Source organism: Labrus bergylta, chromosome 2 (genome assembly GCF_963930695.1).
Source record: "Labrus bergylta chromosome 2, fLabBer1.1, whole genome shotgun sequence".
NCBI lineage: Eukaryota > Metazoa > Chordata > Actinopteri > Labriformes > Labridae > Labrus > Labrus bergylta.
Genome location: NC_089196.1, coordinates 20,406,939 through 20,428,748, shown reverse-complemented (window position 1 = coordinate 20,428,748; position 21,810 = coordinate 20,406,939). Strand labels below are relative to the sequence as shown.

At 40.1% G+C, this 21,810-nt stretch overlaps 1 protein-coding gene across 2 annotated transcripts; it reads right to left on the bottom strand.

The window, feature by feature from the left end:
- Positions 1 to 895: 895 nt before the first annotated feature.
- scarb2a (scavenger receptor class B, member 2a) lies at positions 896 to 17,757 on the bottom strand. Of its 2 annotated transcripts, XM_020643975.3 has the most exons (13): positions 17,201 to 17,757; positions 12,302 to 12,459; positions 11,950 to 12,097; positions 11,418 to 11,612; positions 10,354 to 10,445; positions 9,488 to 9,607; positions 8,877 to 9,055; positions 7,168 to 7,286; positions 6,750 to 6,823; positions 6,566 to 6,617; positions 6,319 to 6,471; positions 5,025 to 5,072; positions 896 to 4,693 (listed from the first exon to the last, which is right to left on the bottom strand). In XM_020643975.3, the coding sequence occupies exons 1-13, from the start codon at positions 17,321 to 17,323 to the stop codon at positions 4,562 to 4,564; spliced, it is 1,593 nt and encodes a 530-aa protein (XP_020499631.1). In that variant the 5' UTR covers positions 17,324 to 17,757; the 3' UTR covers positions 896 to 4,561. The 2 variants fall into 2 exon arrangements, with proteins under 2 accessions (XP_020499631.1, XP_029135169.1); XM_029279336.2 differs by lacking the exon at positions 5,025 to 5,072.
- Positions 17,758 to 21,810: the final 4,053 nt, after the last annotated feature.

Sequence of the window (21,810 nt, the reverse complement as noted above, 5' to 3'; positions counted from 1 at the left end):
CTTTCTGAAATCATGTCAATTAATTTACTTTGCTGCACTGTTGCTACTCCATCTGTGTCAGCACATTGCAGCAGAACAGCTTCTAAGTATGTTGTATTTGTGGACAGTTCATTTAGTGCATGTTTGAATCTGAGTGGTGATTTTAGAGGCTCTTGGGGCACTAAGCAAGAATCAATTGGGGGGCCCTCTAACCAGCGTTCATCACCATCATGTCTGCCAGTGTCCAGATGCTGACCTCTTACTCTTTCTTTATTCTCTCCTATAGAAGGATAATTCCTCTTCATTTTTCTTTGTTGACTTTCATTGACAAACTTTTGGTTTTCACAGCAATGCGACTCTGAGTTTGTGAAGTTAATTATTTTTCTCTCCTTATTTGCTGGAATTTTTACCAAACAAGTTTTCTATTTAAAGCTCCTGTGAAGGAATTTCAGTTTGTATCTGATTTGACAACTCCTGTGGGGAAAGGGTTTTCTTCTTTTTGTACAATCATCTTTTCAGATTTGACTGAAAAGATGCGTTCTTTTCAGTCAAATGTCTCTATCCAGACTCTCGGCTGTGGAAAAAGTAGAAAACTATATATCAAAAATAAATCTAGTTCAGTGCAGATTGTGTTGTTTGCTCCTGTGGGTCATTAAAGGGGCACCAGTTTGAATTTTAGTCTCTTTCATAACCAGTAAAACAAAACAAAAATCCTCCCAGGGATTTTTCTTCCAGAGAGAGGAATTAGAAGTTTATCACATTTTAGATAAATGGCTTTCAAGTTTAATATTCAATAAAGATTGAATTTAACAAAAAGAGGTCTTTGTTGGATGATAACAAACATCTAAAAACACTCGAGTGGTCGAGATCCTCTTTGTTGGCACGTTAACTTACACAAAGACATCAGACAACTGGGTTCGTTTGCACTTGATAGCAACTTTTATTTTTCTGCAAATACACTAGAAATGTTTACAAAAGCACTGTAGAAACATTTGTGCAGTGTAAATTATCAAAACTAAAAATCGATATTACTTTGAATTCATTTTGCACCTTACATGACAACAAGGATTGTCATTTTCAGCAGCAAAACAAACGAGTATATCTGAAGAGGAAAGGTCTGTTAGTGACTTCAGAAAATTGAAACGGGGAGATGCAGTTGTTACACCAAAGATCGAAATTAAGGGGGGAAAAAAAACATAAACAATTAGAAGTATGGTATGGCACAAGTGCTCATTCCTGAAGGAGGGCTTCATTCATCTAGATAGGTATACAGCATCAATACTTTACTCAGTCATCAAGATAATCAGCCTTCCAGTATAAATCACTCCACTTTGATAGAAATGGTGCATTTTCTCCACAAACACAAGTTTTACTCTCACAAGTTCGCATACTCGTCCAACACAAACAACCTCAACCATTCATGAACACTCTTTACAAACATCATTTTACAGGGCTCCCAAAGCTTCCAGTGTGAAATACTGGACCAGATTTTACACTTTTTTTTTTTTTTTTTTCCAGTTCCAAATAATAAAAATGAAATGTGCTGAATATTAGTTTTTAAAAATCAATCATTTACAGAAAAAAGAAATACTTCTACACAAGTGAACCTAATAAAAAACAAATTCAGAACAAAAACCATAAATATTGTGTGGCCCCTTAAAAACAATTTCACACAATTCTGTATTGCTTTGTCTTACATAATACTGAGATCTGCTCACAAGGAACATGGACTACTTTTGTTCGCTCTTGCATTGAGCGACAAAAAAAGCAATACTCCTCAAACTACCAACTTTGAAATGTTTTTTTTTTCCTTGCCTTGGTGTAAGAAGGCACATACACTCATGCATTTCAGTTCAAACTCACACGAAACTGCTTCAAATACTTGATGTAATTGGTGGCACGTTTTTTTGTTTTTTTTTAAAGAAGAAAATGAAATAGTAGGCGGTGGTTATGTGGCATGGCCATTATCGCAGAGAGAGTAAACACGGCGATGGGGCAGATCTATGTGGGTTATCTTTGGTCAAGCAGGGACGAGCCAATGGGCTTGATATATCGGGACTCAAAGGTCAGAATAGTAGAAGTCAGACAGTGATGGCTCAGGTGTGTGTTTGAACAGACACTATACACACACACACAGGACTCAGGGATTAAGGTCTCTCAGGTTCAAGTTTAAAAAGGTGGCTAATGATGGACTACGAGTTTGCACAAGGCGGTGGCTGCCTGTGCAAATGGTGGAATAAAAAGGCCTTTAGTGAATTGATTTAAAGGAAAACGCCACCACAGTGTTAATAATCCCAGAATCACTGACTTCTGACACCGAGCTGAGGTGGTGCTGAAGCTGCTCACCCTTTTCGTGCACCTCAAGCGACTTAAAAAAAAGTTTACTTCTCCAACAATAAACCCCAACGATACGTGTGATACGGTCGAATTGTCTGCTAACAGCGTGGTTAAAGTTTGATAACTAACTAACTGCTAATTCCAATAAATGGCAGCAAGCGTTGGGCTTTGTATCTCTGTGTTCAGGTGTCAAATGGGCTGGAAGCACAGAAGGTCTTAGAATTGAGACCCTGTGGATCAACCTGAAGACGAGCAAATGGTTGTTCATACACCATATACAAATACAAGTCCAAAGGTTATGGCATTTTTTTTTTTTTTTTTTTAGCAGCAATAACAAATACAAAAGAATATCAAAAAAGAAGACACTCCGTGGGCTGAAAAGCAAGTAACACAGAGGTGTGGATGTGTGTCTCTTTCACAACAGCATCCATCATAACCAATACTAGTGAGGACAAACCATTGAAATGTACTGAACATATGGACCACCTGCATTAAAACAATAAAGGACAGAAACATACACAAGACAAAAAAAAAGGGCACAATTTTCCAGGCAAAGTGCAGGGAATTCTCCATGTTGACAGTATTATGGCCTTAAATTCACTTCCCATTGTAACTACTGTGTTTTGTTTTGTTTTCTCTTTAGCAAGTGTGGCAGACTGAGAAAAGAAAATACATCATAAAACATAAGACAAACAGTGATTCAAGTGCTGTGTGCTGAATTTTTTCTGTTTTGCCTGAATGTCTACAGCTCCTTGGCAAACTGAATGACTGCACAGCAGCGAGTGGTGCACACAAGGCTCCCTCAAAAACCCAAATTATTCCACTTTTTCTTTATATAGTCACAGAACTTGACAGTGTCTTTGACAGATCACCTGTAAATAGGTATAACAGTAGGACAAAGAAAATGGTCGCCTTGTGTGAGGACTGGTTTTAACAATCCAAATTGTGCTTTCGCTAATCGGCAACAGTGTAGACGTGCAGGAGCGGTCGACACCAGAGCAGCTGTAGTGTCTTTCAGCACACCTAGAAGGACTGCTTGCTGGATTTTGGTCAGAGGTATCTCAACATTTCCCCTTTACATATGTACAATAATGACAGAAGAGTTTTTCCAGCTTATTTGAACTATCTATGAACAATAAGAACACGTTGAACCGTTTTAAGGCAGAAAGCAGGTTCAAGTCTCCCTTGTAAGTTCTTGTGGGTGCGTTTTTATTTTTCCATTTTTGCTTTAAACGTGTGATAAAGCCTAGAAAAAGGTGAAATGTCAACCTTTCACAGCTAATTCAGACATCAACTTTCACAAGTGATGACTTGGAAATGTCGCTGTGCTCTCTGATAGTTTCCGTTTTTAACTAGTGTTCTAGGAAAAACATGTGAAGCTGAACAAAACAAGGAAAAATCAATAGCACAAGTACATCGCAGTACACTGTGCCTGCATCAAGATACAGAGACAGTGAAGTTTTATCGAAGGTGCACACACACATTTACTAACTGATACTCGAAGTGCGGTCGGTGTGTGTTTGCGTCTGGGTGGTTTCACTAATTCTTCTTCTTAGGAACAAAAAGGCAAAACTTCATCAAATGGTTTGGCTCAGTCTTTTTTTTTTTCTTCACAAAAGGATATGCTTACTGAAAAAAAATGTTATCCTTTGAGACAGGGAACTCAGTGTTTTCTCCTGGTAAAGGATTCATCTTTATGTTTGGGGGGGGGAATTGTAATTCTGTTGGCTTGTTTTCTCCTCACACAAGAACCTATGCAGAGCGAGAATACAATGGTTGCACCATCAACCGATGTTCAGGTGAAAACTATGAACACTTTTGAGTTCATGTATCAGCGAAACACAGAAACATCGATGCTGCTACCGAGTTCCCTGGGAAGAATAAAGGGGGGAAAAGGCTTGTCCCAGCCTAGCCCACCAAGAGTCCCTTCATCTTTCGGGCCGACCAGGACGGAAAGTATGTGGAGAGTGAGTGCGGGTTGTGTTGCAGTACGGCAGGCAGTGAGGGCCATGCTCAGCAGGTAGAGTAGGATGAGGGCAGAAAGTCTTAAGATGAGGGGAGCATTGTCTTTGTTTACTAAACATTTACTGGGGGCTTGTGTCCCACCCCTTTACCTATCCTCCCCCACCCGCCAAAATGACACCTCTGTGTATCCAAACCCCCCCACCCCTGGTAATGTAACACCCATGTGCTGCTCCCCCAGCCCCCTTTCCTGAGCTCCACACAATGGGAGGAGGATCCTCGATCAACACTTCTGGGCCTCCACTGGAGACATGGCAATGTACGAGCCGTTCCTCATCGGCTGGCTGGCAGGAGTTTCTGACGGCTCGTCGGGTTTGTCGCTGACCTGAGTGTACGCTGTGTCATCTTTCACCGTCTGGACCAGGAAATTCAAGAAGGATAGGAAGACATTAGTACAACCTAATGAAGTGGCATGATGTCCAAATATACTTTTATATTGAATATGACATTCAAATGGAGTGAATGTTTGAAATGTACACAGTACACCACAGCAATCTACAAATGCATCAATTAACAACGAGAACAACCACCACAGAAAATGTAGCTTAAAATATAAACACTGTGAAGCAAGAACTTAAAGGGGAATATCATGTCCCCCAAAGATAATTAAAAATGATAATAACCAGAGATGATGGATAACAAATTAAAAAAGGAGAATAGCAAACAAGGCAAAAATTAAGACTTACAGTAAAAGAATGAAAAGCTTCAGTAAAATCAATACGTTTTACTTCGCTCTAAAACAGAAAAGGAAAAAAGGGGGGGGTTACAGAAAATTAAAATTAGAACATGGTTAATACAACAACTTATTACATTGCAATTAAGCATGTTTTCAACATTTTCTGAACGCTGAGCAAAATCTCTTAACTTTAACTGTGTCTATTCAAGTGGAGTTTCACATTCTGGGAAATGCGCTTTATTTCTTTCTCACAGAGTTTGATGAAAAATCATCTCTAAAAGAAATTGAGAAATGAAAAAAGGCTTGTGCTCAAAACTCATGGGAGAGTTATCAAGAATCCAGATCGATCTTTTTTGGAAGATCCATACCAGCCTCACAAGAAATGTGAAATCACAACTAGAGGCGGGTTAGTTTAGCATAAAGACTGGAAACAGTCAGATTAGCTATTGTATGTTCAAAGGTAACAAAATGCAAATGATTGCACTTGTAAAGCTTTGTGATGATCAGGTTATCTAATGTTTAATTAGATTGTTGTTTAATTTGAACCAAAGGCCAAAAGGATTTTTTTTTACTTCAGACAGAGCCTTGCATGTATTTCATCTACTCTTTACGCTAACTGTCTTCTTTAGCTTTATATTTAGAATAAGATGAATACTAGGTGTATCACACTTCTCAGTATAAAAAGGCAGGTATTTCCCAAAATATTGAAATACTCCTTTCACATGTTGCATGTGTCTTCATACAGTGGATAACCTAAAGTAAAATAACTGGAGGTTCTCTAGTAGTGCAGGATCTGAGTTCAACAACCCACTAGAGATAAGAGGCTAACGTGCTGTCCATCAATCTCAGGACTATTCTAGTTCAATGCACTTTGCTACTCAGCTCGGAGTTACTATGAACAGAAAAAGGAACTAAAAAAATGCTCTCTTCCTCAATATGAAGATTTAGCGACTCATCAAAGCTGGATCGGCTGTTAGAAAACAATTACAAAAGGAAAAAACACACAGACAACAATTCATCCCGATTTATGGAAACCGCTCATGCTGGCTGTGCAGGAAACATGCAGTGTTAGTTACTGATATGTGGTTTTTTTGGTGTTAGTTGACCTGCAGCAGCTCAGGAAAATGTTAACCATGCACAGACCCTGCAGCATTTACCGTAACACTACTACCATCTATGGATTAGGAGTCTAGCTCTGGTTTACTCTGTGAAGCTAAAGTCAGTGGGTGGCACACACTTCAAACTGGGTTTACTGTGTAGATTAATACTACAGTTTAGTCCACAGCACAGGGGTCAGCTCCTACCTTCTTCTGGCGGTTTCGGCAGAACAAGATGACGAGCACCAGCAGCAGGATGATGCCCATGCCCACAATGAGCAAGGGGAAATTTGACACAAGAGTGACGATGAGGAGCAGCGTCCTCATCTGGGATGCCGATTCATCGTCAATGGTCGCCGTCTGTGGAGGCCAAAGAGAAGCGATTATTGACCTGTGCTTCATTTACGGTCATGAGAACCAGTTTGTCTCAGGTTGCATTGGATGAGATCCTTACCTCGTTGACAAACATGATAGGGAAAATGGTCTCATTGATGAACTTGGTTTTGCTGAAATACAGAGAGAAACGGAAAAGATGAGTGTGGGGGGGGTCAGGGAGGACATCTGACTCAACATGTGGTTGAAATTGGGACAGTGTGATAACAAAGAATTGGGTCAGGGTTCAGCAAAGTTGGACTTACGGGAAGCCTTGGACTCGCTTCAGGATGATATTGAGCTGAGCTCTCTTGCAGGCACGAATTGGAACTCCTGTCGTCTGAAAACGAAATCCCAGAAAGATTTTGATTAATTTAAATTTAACTTAGAAACTCTTCCCTTTGATAATCACATGTTGTAAAATAAACTTATGGTAGCATGAGGCTGGATGATTTAATTAAAATGCAATTAAGATTGATTAGGCTTTAAAAAAAAAAAAAAAAAACTCCCTCAAAGTCTTAGAATACATTGTGTTATAACTGTACTGTAAAAAAACAAAAACAAGCTGGGCGTATGTTATGAATCAAAACAGCTACAGAATAATAGTCATAAACCCACAGATCAAAGTTCAGCTTCAAATCACTTCACATGGTTCTACATGGATCATAAATTGATTAGACATACCGGTTGCAGATCCAGGTACGTCTCGTGCTCCTCCTTGTTGGGGCTGAGTCCCTCCACAGCATTAATGTACTTTGGGTCCGCTTGATAAAAGTGGGGGAAAGACACCACGATGGGAGCACCTTAATGGGAAAGGGGAAAAAATAATCAGTCAGTCATTGTTCACATCTTAAGTTGACTCCTTCTGAACAACGATTGGAAAAGCATAAAAGAAGAAACGTGAGATAAGAAGAACTCTGGTACTCTGCAGAAATAAAAGTACATATACAGTAAATCTTTAGCCCACATAGATAGCTAAAGAATGTATTCAGGTTGTACTTATTCTAAACAAAGATTAGCTGACACAGCGAAAATGGCACACATAGCTTTTAACCTAGTATTTAAACCATATTTTTTTCATATCATAAGTTTTTTGGGGTCATGTTTGCCTTTGTTGGGTAGGACAGCTGGAGATAGAAACAGGATATGTTGGGAGGAGAGAGTGGGGGATGACATGCAGCAAAGGGTAGAGGCTGGATTCGAACCCACAGCCGCTGTGATGAGGATTACAGCCTCTGTGTATGGGTCACATGCTCGAAGCACTAAGAGCCCCTTTCACAGTATATATTGATTACTTGTATTTTCCATTTGAAATTTCCTCCACAAATGTTAAATAAGGTTTTTAATGAGAAACATGTTTGCTAGAGGGATTCTTCTTATTATTATTATTATTATTATTATTATTATTATTATTAATAATAATAATAATAATAATAATAATTAAGAAGGACCTAAGCAAAAACATGTGTGACACCTGACACATCTGCAGAAAGCAGAACAAGTCAGGGGTTTTAAACAGCTCTACTTCATATCTTATAAAAAAGAAAATTTGCATCACCAGAATGAAGAAATCCCCTAACAAACCATACCACCAGAAAATTCTAACACAATTTCTTTGACAATGTGGATTTTTAAGATTTTATTTGTTGACTAACAGTTCAATTTTACTTTCTGTAAGTAATATTACTAAATAGAAAGGTCTTAAAAATACTAAAAACTGAGAAATACACAAGTCTCTGCAGCCTTGAACACATTTGATTTAGAGAGCTCATTCTGAGTCAGGGGGCTTAGAGAATGACACCACTTCACACATGACAACAGGGCTTAGTTTTGATAGGCTCTCAATGAAGCATCACATAAATTGAGCCAATCAGGCGCGTTTGTCTCGTTTGAGTCAGAGAGCCTGATGTCAACAGCCAATCGGGCTTTAGCATTGCAAGAACAGCAAAACCCTTCATAAAATAATGAAAAAACTGTTTTGACAGTTTTATTAAGTGTTTGCTTCCATTAATGCTGCAAAAAAGGATATAAATAAACGGTATGGCTATTAAACAAACAGCAGAGTTCAGTGGTTACAGTAGCATATCTATCAGTGATTCCACACTGTCTTCCTGTGTAAAAGCCAGTGTAGATAGCCTTATCAGAGCAATCACACTCCACTCAATGACCACCATAAAACACTCCAATAGCTTCCACACACAGTCAGCACAGTTAATCATTGAACCGCACATCGAGTAAAAATCTGGCATGCTCAAACAGAGGGAATGTCAGATCCCAGACAGAGGATGCGGTGTCTGACTGAAAGGACATTTTTTTAGGGGGGGGGGGATTGTGTCATGGGGCCAGTTTGGCGAGGTGGATTGTGTTGGGTAATTGGGTCAGTGCTCCCTTACCTTCTCGACAAACGCTGACTTTGAGCACCCCGGTGCCGAGACAGTCTCCAGCAGGCACGCAGAAGCCCTCGTTGGTGGGGTTCTCTTTGGGGCTCATAAGGACGTCACTAGGAGGGGCAAAGCGGTACGCCTGGATACCTTTGACCTCCACATCTTTCACATAGGCCAGATGGATCGACCTATGGAGATACAAGCTTAGTGTCTACTTCAGGGAATCAAATCGTAAAAAATAAAAAAACATGTAAAAAAGTCTAAATACAGATCGTATGATGAAGAGTATATGTCTTCTTTAATCATTAATCCAGTTAGGCCTATGACAAATTATTATTTGGTATGACTTCCTTTATAGTAACTCCATAAACCTTCCCAGTGTGTGCATGTCACGCTCTTTCCTCTCCCACGAGTGTTTGTCTTCACCATGGCCTTATCAGAAGTTGTAATTACCAGAAACTCAACTCCTTATCAGGGGATTAGTAAGCATGTTGTGTCTGACTCAGCTGGCAGTTTCCTTTAAAGTGAGTTTAAACCTCGCTGTAAGTTCTGGTCCCCACCCCTGCCAGGATGCTTTGACTGTAAACAAATGGTAAACTACACAGGCAACACATGCATACCTGCAGAGATCAGCAGCGAAGATGTAGAGCAGCTCGTTCCTGTTTATAAGAGGGTGGAAAACTGCTCCGTCTGTACCATTGATCATGTTGCTCTGGTTGGAGGACCACCATGACATCTCCCTTTTGATCAAGAAAGTGACAAAAAGATGTTATTAGAGTTTTGATTTTCATTATTCTGCTCCACTATAATACAAAGAAAATAGTGTGCCTTTTACCACACTACCTTTGTTCCACATCTAAACAGACTGATTCATTTGATTCAAATTTAAAAAAAAAGTTTTTAGTTGGGACATTTCGTCACAATTCCATGGTTACATAAATGTTTGGTCTGTGAATCAGTCTCGACGCCTAAAGTGACTTATTTAACTGAAGTGGGGGGCCACGTGAAACTTCAGATAATAAGATTTGAGAAGCTGAACTTCAGGTAATGTTTGGCTTTTTCCTGAAAAGGTGACTAATATAATCTTTTTATTCAACAGTAGCACATTAAGTTTCTCTTTATTGAAATGTTAAATGCTGGAATGGCTGATCATTCATCCAATATTTCACAATAACAACAAAGAACTTTTTAGTCTGTAGAGCAAAGAGTCTTGTAGGCTTTTCCGGGTGGGAATGACATTTGAAGTAAGAAGGGGATCTGAAAACTACACATCTTGATTTGACCTCCAGATAAACCAGGGGGGCAGAGCCTTGCCCCTCTGGGATCACCAATACAAATGATGAACACAGTAAATGTGGACATCGTGACAGGGAGATAGTGGACGCTGGCAAGTGTTTTTCTTTCTCTAAGGGAAGTGGGGAAAGGAATGAAACACATGTCTTTCAACAGACACTTCAAGCTGTCCGATATCTGCCCCAGTCTTTACCTCAGGCCGTTCCATGTGTCGATCTTTCCATAATCCAAGTAGTTCTCCTCACCAGTGTGGAACACAAACTCTCCTTCATGGGTGCCATTTTTCTATGGCACAAAAAAAACAAACAAGAGACACGAGGTTCAGAGAGAGCTGCTGTGATGGACGACCGTACAGGGTACAGTAGAGAGTCAGAGACAGTATGTTTAAAAATCATGTGAAAGAAATGCTTGTCATAAGCACGCTTATAGTGTTTTTTTTTTATGTCTCTTCACAGAATTTGATTGAAGACCACAAAAACATAATTTTAGGATTGACATTTTTTTTTTTTTTACATTAATGTTCTGACCTCAGATAAAACTTAATTTATATTCTAAAGGTTGTTTTTTTTTACTTTTAAGGATGCAAGAATGTTTTCATTTTTGTATCAAATAATCTGCCTGTTTGGGTTGAGAATACTTGATCTATGAATTTGTATATTGAATGTTTGTAAAATAAACCTTTTTGCCATCACATGTATTCTAACTGTGGTTTCTATGACTTAAAGTCCGTTCAGTTTAATATCATGTATAACTAAAACGCATCTAACTGTCACACTTTGGAGACTGAAAGCTGTGAGTGATTGGAAATGTTTTCAGATTGAAGCAAAAATCTAATAGCTACTTTTCCACTTAAGAGATGATAAGATCAACTTTATCGAGCCTCCATTGGCGAACATGTTACAACAGCGATAATAGTGCTAATATTAATTATGAACTTATTGACTAAAAGTTATAGAAACACGAAATGCTGCGCTTAGGATTACAAGCTGTGTGTCGTCAACGTAAAGCTGTGCTAAGTTGCAGACGTAGCTCTACTGACAGGAAGTACAAGCATCGTCTGTCAGCATGTGGTTATTCTCACTTCTCTTACATGACGTTATAGCAGACTCGCAACTATCTTGTTTTTTAGTAACCCCTGACAACTGACATGCAAGAGCTTTCTAAAGGTTTTTGCACTTCAATAACATCAAGCTCGCATTTCAAAACAGAGTTCAAGAATACCCAACCAAGTTGGGAGTTTCTCAACCTAAAGCTCACCTTCCACATCAGCCCAAAATATTCGTCCACTTCTGGCTTCAAGGAGTGGACCTTTGAGAGGAGAGGGTCTTTGAAGCCCCACAGGACCTCGTGGACAGTGCGGGTCATGAATATCTCGATGCCCAGACTGTTCATGTACATTGAAACAAGAGTTCGCAGGAAGAAGGAGTAGGAGTTCAGCTCGTTCATCACCGCCTGAGAAAGGAACACAACCAGAGAATAAAAAAGGTTAGGGAAAGGCGGACTGGCACACAAATCAATTCCCGTTTGAAAATGTCCTTATTGTGTCATTTAAGTTCACTGGGCTTGTTTGCCTTGGCCTGAAATCCCTGTAGTTACTTTTGTTGTGACATGTTGTTATCTTGAACATACAAAGAAGACAATTGCCTGGACAGAGTTAGGGGAATCATAACGTGTGGGAGAGAAAATTAAAAACACACATGCCAATCATATGACTTAACCTAAGCGACAAGATTAACTGGCTGCTGCAGGTCATAATAACAAACATTATCCTACAGACGCCATGTCTTACCACAAATGGGATGTTGACGGTCCTGATGATGTCAACCTCAGGGTCGCCAGCTGATTTCTCGGGCACAAACACAAAACTTTTGGGGTTCAGGGCGTAAATCTTGGTGCCGTTCTCCAGGAAGGTTATGTTTTCCCGCGGCCTGTATTCCCTGGTGTGGAAAAACAGAGATCAGCCATTTAGTCCAGATGTCTTTTTGTTTTGATTTCATACTACTGTGAGAAACATAATGAAGATGGTGTGCTTTAAACAGGACTTTTTCCAACACAGCTACAATGACAACAAGGTTCCTTTTTGATTCACAGCTGCAGATCTCCTCCAACACATTTTTTTTGGGCATTCATTTCCCACCTACCTATAAGTGTAGGGTCCGATCTGTTTAACAGATGCCTTCCCTCCTGCCAAAAACACCTCTGGATTGGTCACATTGAAGAAGTAATACTCCATGTAAACAGGTGGAGGTGGATTCTTCCACGCCTCGAACACTTGGCTCTTCTCAGTCAAAGTCATTTCCTATGTAGAAAAGAGAAACATAAAAATTCAAATTGAGGGCACAGCTTAAAAACAGTGTTTTTGGTGGGCTATTAATTAGTTTGGAAGGCTGTACTTTGACACTTATGTTGCATAATGTTTTATTCAAATGTTTGTTTTCAAAGCTCTGTTGCTGTTGTGAATGAGGGCCATCTGAGAGCGCAAATGGCACATTTCTGCAAGAAGGAGCTGGTGCCAGACCAAGAGCGCCCAAAAACTCAGAGAGAGGCAGAGAAAAGTCCTTCATGGCTGAAAAAAAAAAAAAAACCCATCAGGACAGGCAGAAAATCTTCTGCACTCTGTCTCTGACCTCAGCAAGCCTAGACAAGAATCTGACTGTCAGCTACTACTCAGCCCACACAGTCCAGCAATGTGTTGCAATAATGAGACACAGCACTTCTGCAGCATTAGCAATCAAAATAAAGGTGAGTGGTTGTATTCACAATATGCTGGTCAAGACAACGCAGCCACAGAGAGTGCTGTAGTTGTTGTTGGACCGTGCTCATGGGGGGGGGGGGGGGGAAGCCTTAGATTTGAAGTCAGTGCTAAGTAGCCATGTGTGATGTAAGCCTTGATGCCACACATCTGAACATGCGCAATGTTAACCTTTAATTAGAACCTTCAGCTGTACAAGGAACAGACAGTGTGTTTACTGAAGGAGAGATCCAAGGAGAAAAAACAAACTCTTTCCATTCTTCAGGGCATATTTTTAAAACCGGGGAAGGAGAAATTACCCACTTCGTTTACGTCCTGTTCATGTTGAGTTCCTGAAAACCCTCTCTGTCCCCAGAGTACTGTGATGTGCACTTGAGAGAGGCTATACATTGTCTTCTGCAGTGACATGTTGTTGAGAAAATATTACTTAGGGTGTGGCTGGCACTTCCTGTTTGGGTAACAGCATACAACCTTCAAACACTTTGTTTTCAGTATAGAATTGTTAACCAGGGTTTTGTTAAACCATTTTTTCTTTTGTTACTTTACAAAAACCTGTGATAGTTAGATTTCAAACTACTTGACACTCTGCTTTAAACAGCAAATAACCTTTGAAACAAGAAATCTCAAAAAGCTAATTTGCCTGTTTATGAGTCATACCGTTCCACATATGACTAAGAAATAATGAGGCGTTTGTGGCTGCAATTTTCAAGGACTTTCCCCCCCCCATCTATTTATTGTATGTTTCTCATTTTATATCTTAATAATTTAGTCTGTCTGATGTGGAAAAAATACTTAATAAATGCGTACATGTTGTCTCACGGTTTTGTCTTGTTCAACTAACAAGTCAAAACCAAAGTTTTGAAAATATAAATAAAATGAGAAAGCAGCAAACCTACCAATGTAAAAAACAGTAATATCAGAATAGTAGCAGCTCTTTAAGAAAGTAAATAGCTACCCTGTTTGGTAGAACCCTACCAATATGGGATTTTAGCAAAATTGTAAAAAATACCAATTTTGGGAGGGAAAATACCTTAGTAGAGATATTGTTAGAAATACTGTTGTTTTTTTATTTTTGCCCTGTATTGAATATGGTCTTTCTACATGGATGGTGAACATATTTTGCATAGACTTGACAAAAGACCTGTATGAGGCTGCTTTTTTTCCCTTTTTTTTCTGCCCCATAATATCTGTTACCCAATATTTCCAGCTCTAGTGTCTAAATTCTTTTTGACACGAGGTTTCCATCACGTTATTTTTCATGATACTATTTTAAAGGATTGAATAATCAGCAGTGTTGACGTCAGAGCTGTGTACATCTATTATCAATGAAGAATAGCAGAGGAAAACCTTAAAGGACCTTGAAGTATTTAAGAAGAGGGATTCTCCTGAGTCTTGTAGATTCTGTCTCTTAATTAGGATTTGAAGATAAATCAGGTAATGCAACAGAAGCGTGTGCCAATTATGAAAAGTCAGTATGTAAGACTTTTCTTTCAAACCAGAAGTGACCAAAGTTGTTCCCCTTCAATAAACAAAACACTAACTGTCACTTTTCAAACAGGCTGCACTCAGAGCAACGAAATCTGTGTTTGCCAACCTTGACCAAAGGTCTGCGGAAAGGCCTTCATGGAGTTTATATGAACACCATGTATCTCCCACAAAACCTTGATCAGTCACAAACAAAAAGACAAGTGTGGGACAAGGTGGAGCTGTTAGTCAGCCTAATCAAAAATACAGCGCGTTTCATTTTTCTCAGTAAAAAAGCTGGAGGGTTTCAAAAGATCAGGAATCCAAACAACTGGTCCAATGTGCACTGTGCCTTAGCCAAACAACTTCAGGCACAGCTTCGGTGTGTTGAGACAAGATCCTGTTTTGATCTGCATTTGTAGAAAACAGGAAAAATTGAAATATGCGTCACCAAAAAACAAGAACGTCATTGTTTTGGTTAAATAAATGCCTCCTGGGTTGCAGATTCTGCACTTAATGGTTGTGTTTATACGACATTTAAAGATAACACATACTCTGATGCATCAGTATGGCCTTGTTCTTAAACGCTTTCAGCTCAATCAGTTATACTGCCTTGAAAAGTGCTGAAAGGAGTGGCATAAGTGTGGGTGTTTGTCTTTAGTCAGGTTTTCTTGTCTGAGCAACTCGGGATAGGCCGAGGCTGTAACAACAACAAAGCTCTGCGACTTTGCTCCCAGGCTAAAAATTATGCCCCGGAGCCCTAGAACTCTGTCAAATTCCTCGCGTGGCTCTAACTCTGCCTACCTCCACACCCAGCTCACGAGACTTTTAGAGTCTGTATCCTGGAGGCAGCTTTGACTTGTCCCAGAACAACCAGGCTTAATCATCATCAAGGAGAAAGACAGAGAGAGAGATGCATTCACACAGGTCGTTTTTTTTTGTTTTTGGAGTGGGCTCTGCATGTCCGCGTCCGCCTGATTCAACGGGAGGACCGTGGCGGAAGAGGATTAGCTATGCTGTCATTTCATGTAATCGCCAGCCACATCAGAACCATGTCCCCTGTTGGTGAACTTTGGCTAACTCTTTTTAATTTGGATCCCCTGGGATGCTGCCGTGATTCAGAATGAGACATAAATGAGACCCAGACCTAAAATTAACTCCAGGAGGGGGAAACCGTGTCAGCCAGGGAGCTGTTTGCCAGTCCCAGACTTGGACAACCAGCATGTTTAGCTGCTCTTGACTTTTTTTTCCACCTCCTTAAGAAGTGTGTGTGTGTGTGTGTGTGCGCGAGGAGCGACTTTGTGAAAAAGCAGACAGATTTAAAAGTACAGATAATGAGTTTCAAAGAGCAGTCAACACAGGGGGTTATGTCTGGTAGAGGAATGTAAGGTATTTTACAGGGTAGAGGTCAGCAGTAGGAGTGCAGGGTGGGGATAGGGTGTCAGCTGCCCACACCCCCACTCCCCCGGCCACCACCCCATTACACTACATAACTAAAAAATACAGTAACAAATATTTAATTTGACTCAGCACTCATGGGCCAAGAGTCACTAGAAATGTAGCCGCGTCACTGCATGTCCACTAGTTGAAGTGGTGATTATTACAGAATACATTTTAATCCACATCAGGCAAGATATAAATATTATGTCATTTGCCTTTGTGCATTTTTCATGACATGATTTTTACACAAGAATAACTAGCTTAATAAAATAACTTAATTGAACGGAGATTCCTCGGGGTAAGAGTTGATCAAGCTTGGATTGATTTGTGAACGAATGGTGACTCAAAATAGAGTTTTGGGAGGAGGTTACTTTTGATGCAGCCTGCATACGGGTGCTTTTTATTTCTTTTTCATATTTTGAAGCTATTTCAATACACCCTCTTATCATTCAAGCGATTTAAATAGATGTTTCACTAAGTCAGAGACTGTCCACTCATCTAGGCTCCCTTCCCCCATAACTAAAGACTTGGCTGGACACCTCCCCCCTTTACCCACCATGTCCCTGCTGGCTGAGATTTCTACTATTACTACCGATAACACTCCTCAGAATACCAAACACATCAAGAAGTCAGTATATTGAGCCTGACACAGAAATGTGTCACCGGGTCATGCGCACAGAGCTGCACAGATTATCAAAAAGCTTTAGTATCATCAGCACAGGAGAGGGAACATATCATGTCATTTTCCCATTTTACCAGAGTCCCTTTAATTCAATGACAGAATCATTGGGAAATGGCTCATATTATTCCCAATTCAGGCTGCAGACAAGCAGAGGTATATATACATACATACATACATATGTGAACAGGATGTCATAGAGATACAAAATGCCACTATGTGGGGTAAGGTCATGATAATCTCACCTCTGAAAGTCAAACAATCATTATTTTCTTTTGTGCAGGACTGAAAGGGGATTTCCATCTAGCTCAAAGCAAGGCGTATTATGCATTTGTGAAATGTTTCAAATACACACGCTTGTCTTTAATTCAAGCTCAAACAAGACCCCTGAAGCAGCACAAGAATGTAAAGGGACTTACACGCCGCACAACCTCGGATCATGCGGATCCATGAAGGGGAAAGGCTTTTAGTAATATCACGTTGAAGCTGAAGATGTAACAAAAAAAAAATACCGTAAAAACATAATAGCGTATACTGTAACACTAAGACAATTTACACACGGGAACATCTTGTGACCACGAATCAGAAAGATGCTATAAAGCGGCGACTGACCACTGCAGATATTTAACATTTAAAGCCCCTCCGGTGTGACAGACGGGGGGTGGTGGGGGGAGTGAAAACAATTTCAAAAAGGGTATAACTCACCTTTTTTAGCCGGCTGTGAATCATTGTTTGGAAGACTTGAGCCACGACCAGGGCGATCCCCACGATCAGGAGGTGAGCGCACACGATCCCGGTGGCGTAAATGGCACAGGATCTCCGAGTCATGATGCCGGGCAGGATGTGTGTGTCCTTTTCTCTTGGCAGATTTTAAAACTTCACTGAAGTTAACGATAACCCCCACACAACATACAAGAAAACAAACTCAAAGAGATATAACGGTGTGGAGGCGTGATATCCGACGTCTCTCCTTGCGCAAGTGGCTGGCACGGGGGGGGGGTTTAAACTTCTCTCTTCACCGCCCTGGAGTGCTCTCTCTCCCCCGGTGAGGCTTTGGGGAAACTAACAACACAAATCGAGTATCAAAAAAAAAAAAAATGTCAGTTTTCATCAAAGATCCAAAGGTCAAACCTAAACCGATGGAGCAGTGACTGGGCTGCTCGCAGGCGTACGTGAAATGAAACAGCAGCTCTCAGCACATCGGGACGCATAAAGAAGAGCCGAGTCCACCTCCTCCTCCTCTTCCTCTACGTATTAATGAACTCGGTCAGGCGAAAAGCAGCGTTTTGGGCGGCTGCATGGGCGGTGGGTGTGTGCAAAAGAAGAAAAAAAAAGGGCAGGGGGGGAACTCTGCTTGTATGGCTGATATCACGGTCTACAACAATAATATAATCAGTATTAAATAGAACTATATAATATAGGATTAAAGCAATGTATTCGGCACTTTTATGCAATATTTTTTATGCACTTGAATATCTTGATTTTCCATGTTTACACATTTTAACCGGTGGTATACTATTCGAGATAATAAATGTTAGCTGTACAACATATCGGACAGCCAGGATTATGAATGAATTAACGCCAAGGTGCTCATGGACGTGCACGCGACGGTGGTAGTAACGCACCTGGCTGCTTTCTAATGAGCTTACCGGTGCACGTGCTTTCAGGGAAATGCGTTTTAAAATGTTACTTGAACACTTAATATCGAGTGTTTATAATTTGCAAGAGACACACACACACGCACACACACGCACGCACACACACAGCGATGAAGACGCCGGGGTTCCGCTACGTTTTATGTAGAATTCCGCTCTCACCTCATCGCGTCTCCTTAAATAAGCGCAGCGTCCACATGAATAATGCGCCATTCAAGCGACCAACGATCGTTGACGCGAGCCCTTTGTCCGATCAGCCCGGGCTCTCATTGGCTGCTGCCCACCCGGACCACCGTCTCGAGAACACCCCCTCTGCGCGCTGATTGGTCAGAGTATGGCGAGTGCGATGTTGAATTTGATCGACTGATTTCGGGGCGGGGCTACTATAAAGGGGGAACATAACGACATGATGTGCTCGGCTCTGCCAGAGAGAGAGAGAGAGAGAGAGAGCGAGATGATGATGATGTTCTGTGGTCGATGAGGAAACAACTCAAAACCATAGTTAGATGATTTAGTCGTTGAACTACAGAAGGAAAAGTAGATGATTCATAGTTTGCATTATGGTCATCACGACCACTAAATATTGCCACATAAATAATATCATGGAAGAAAAACGACACCTAAGAGCCACATGACAGCTTGAATGTCATCATTACAGGCCACATATCCAGGTTAAACCTCGAGATGGGATGTATCTAAAACACATTTAGCAATAAAATATGTTGTCAGCCAAACAGAAGTAAGTTGATGGCACTGACACATTCATGCTGAACTCGTGCATTTTTAGAAACAGGATTTTGTTGCAATGTGTACAGATGTGACTGTCAATAAATGAATAAGCTCTCTTAGAAGCCAGGACAGCAGAAAGTGTCTATTTTACACGTGTGAAATCTCTAACCAAATTCAATTTGATAGATATCTTCATTCATATTAGGCCCTGCAGCTAAACAGCACAATGAAGTAACATCTATAAAGGCCCAAAATGAAAGGTTCTCTCAAAGTTCTAACATTTTTAATTGTTTTATTTAAAAGGCAGATCATTTTTTTTTCTTTCTCTTTAGCTTTTCTCTCTCAAAGAAGTTTATTAAGTAGGTCTCTTGGTACGTAAACCTTAGCCTAATTTGCATAGCAACATTTGAATTAAAAGGTGATGAGTTGTGGATATTTGCTTCTTTTGCAGACAGCCGATCAAACCGCACCCACGCAGTCTTGTAAAACATTTGAATTTAGGGTATTCATAGCTAAATTTTATTTTGCTTCTTGCTTTTTTATGCAAGAAGCAATAAATGATATATAAAAGTAAAGTTTTCAAAGGCTATAAAAACATTAGCATCAGCAAAGCAATGTTATACCTTTTAATAGAAAATAGAACTGCATCTTTGGCAAAAATCTCACTGAAAGAGATTCAAGAACAAGTATGAACACTATCAAGGAGGGTTGGGCCTTGTACTTGTTGTAGCCTAGAGGCCTAATTTTCAATAATCAATCCAATACGCAGACATCATGGCAAGTACAAATGTAAATGCAGAAAGTTTATTAGCCTGGCCGTATGGTAAGTTAGTTTTGCTATGATGAAAACACTTCCTTTTCTGCAAACACATATTAACCAATATTGCAACAATGAAGGGATGGTGTAAATTCTCAGTGCGTCACACAAAAGGAAAACATTGCAAACTTTGAAAACAACTTTCCAGCAACGCTCAAATCATTTCATTTGTTTCAGCACAGCACACATGGATCTGCTTTGGCTGCTATCGGACATTTTTGTCCAAGGGAACATCGATTTTTAACCACAGCAGATTTTTCTTGTGTTCATTTGTCACTCTGATTTCAGCATAATACTTTACTCATAGTGGTAATCGTAAAGTATGCATTGCAGATGTCTTTGAAGAGGAAAAGTTGAATATGTAAGCACTAAAATCTTGTGTTGCACCAATTAGCTCTTAGCTGTCGCAGCCATTTTAAAACCTTAGAGGATGTTTTACACCACTTAATCATTCACTTCTTCAACCACATGAATGGCTCACCAGCTTTTGTTTGAAATAAGATCACATTTTAATACCACAAAAGTAAGAGGTGATATTTTTCTGGGATACTTCATGCCCCCTGGACTGTGTGGCATTCAAACATTCTAACTGGTGTGAAGCTGAAACAGGGACCTGTGAGCCACCAAGGTCTTTATTTACAGACAACAGCAGCTGCTTTTACCCAAAACTGTAGTGATGAAAATGCCAGGTCATATACCAGGTTAAATATGCCTCCTCTCTAAGACCTAACCAGTCATTCACAGAATCAGCCAGCTCATTGACAGACTTGGTGTTTGGTTGCAACAAAATGCTTTATGGGCAGTAATGGATGGGCTGAGAGGTGAGCACGGTCATGCAGTCGCCTCTTTCATAACTCATTCATAAATAAAGCAGAACAAAAGACATTTTTGTCCTCAGGAAGTGATATACATCATATCGTTTGATGTCTGTAGCTGGAAGGAACCGACTGGGCTGGACTCTTAACATTAATGTAATTTAATTTTACCTCATTGTGCTCAGCCTTATATGGTAACCTCAGAGGATGGGGTCTGCAGGAGGGGGGCAGCATCTGTTCAAACAAGAGGAGTAAAAAATGCTAAAGACAATCATCAGGGGGGAAGGATAACAGTCAAGTAATGCAGCAACATTGTTTCTGCCAAAAGAAAGGATGGGTGGGGAGGGGGTGAAGAGGGGTAAAACAGTTCAACCTTTGTAATGGTTTCTTTTTATGTTTGGTCAGCAAAGCGACACTGATTTCTTTTTTCTTTTTTGTTGTTGAACTTGTTGGACGCTATAGACACCCAGCTTTGAAGGCCTACTCAAATGTGGATATATTTATGTAAAGAAACATACAACGGGTGAATGATGAGAATAAGGCAAGCATTTACATGTAACAACAAGGAGACTTTTATCCAGAGGCTAAATATTTTTTGGGCAAGTTATTCGGTGTCCACTGTTCCCACAAATCATGCATTGTGTTCAAACATGTTTGGACCCACACTTAAAAATGGCATCAATAGCTTTTGGCTTGCACTTTGAAGACAAAGCTCAAGCGCAAAAGTGGCTCAACAGTGAGCACTTTTATTCTGACACAGATGTCCATTCATGAGTTTAGAAAACAAAGTATTCTCTGAATGTTTCATACATTCGGCCCAGTCAGCTCTTTGGAGTCAACTGTGATAATAACCATGCAAAATTGACTATTTGCTTACTCATGCGGGCTTTAACTCACATTGTGTTTAGGTCACCGTCCTCACACACCCAATAATTATAGTGAGAGTGAAACTGAGAGACTATCACTCAAGCTTTGGTTCTATACCAACAGAAAGTTGTTATCTAGTTTAAAGTGTTCGACTTCATGCAGACATACAACATAACAATTTAACAGTGTATCTAGTTTGCTATTTGATGGGTGGATTTACTGGGTACTGTGTAGAGACGCAGTATGCAAACATTGATTCATTGCTCAAAATCTAATTTGTTTTACTGTACAAATAATGTGGCAGATGTCGTGACTCACAAAACTATCCAAGGTTATTATTTGCCAGAACAGTGCAACAAGGATATAAAGGTGCAATAAAAAAGACTAGCAAGAAAACCCAATGGCTCTCATGGCTGGACCTTACTTTTTCAG

Coding starts and splice junctions, on each gene's coding strand:
- scarb2a (XM_020643975.3), bottom strand. CDS start 17,323: ATGACTCGGAGATCCTGTGCCATTTACGCCACCGGGATCGTGTGCGCT. Junction 10,446..11,417: donor ATTTTGGGCTGATGTGGAAG/GTGAGCTTTAGG, acceptor TTTGTGCCATAG/AAAAATGGCACCCATGAAGG. Junction 7,287..8,876: donor AGTCAGCGTTTGTCGAGAAG/GTAAGGGAGCAC, acceptor TTTCCCATTAAG/GTGCTCCCATCGTGGTGTCT.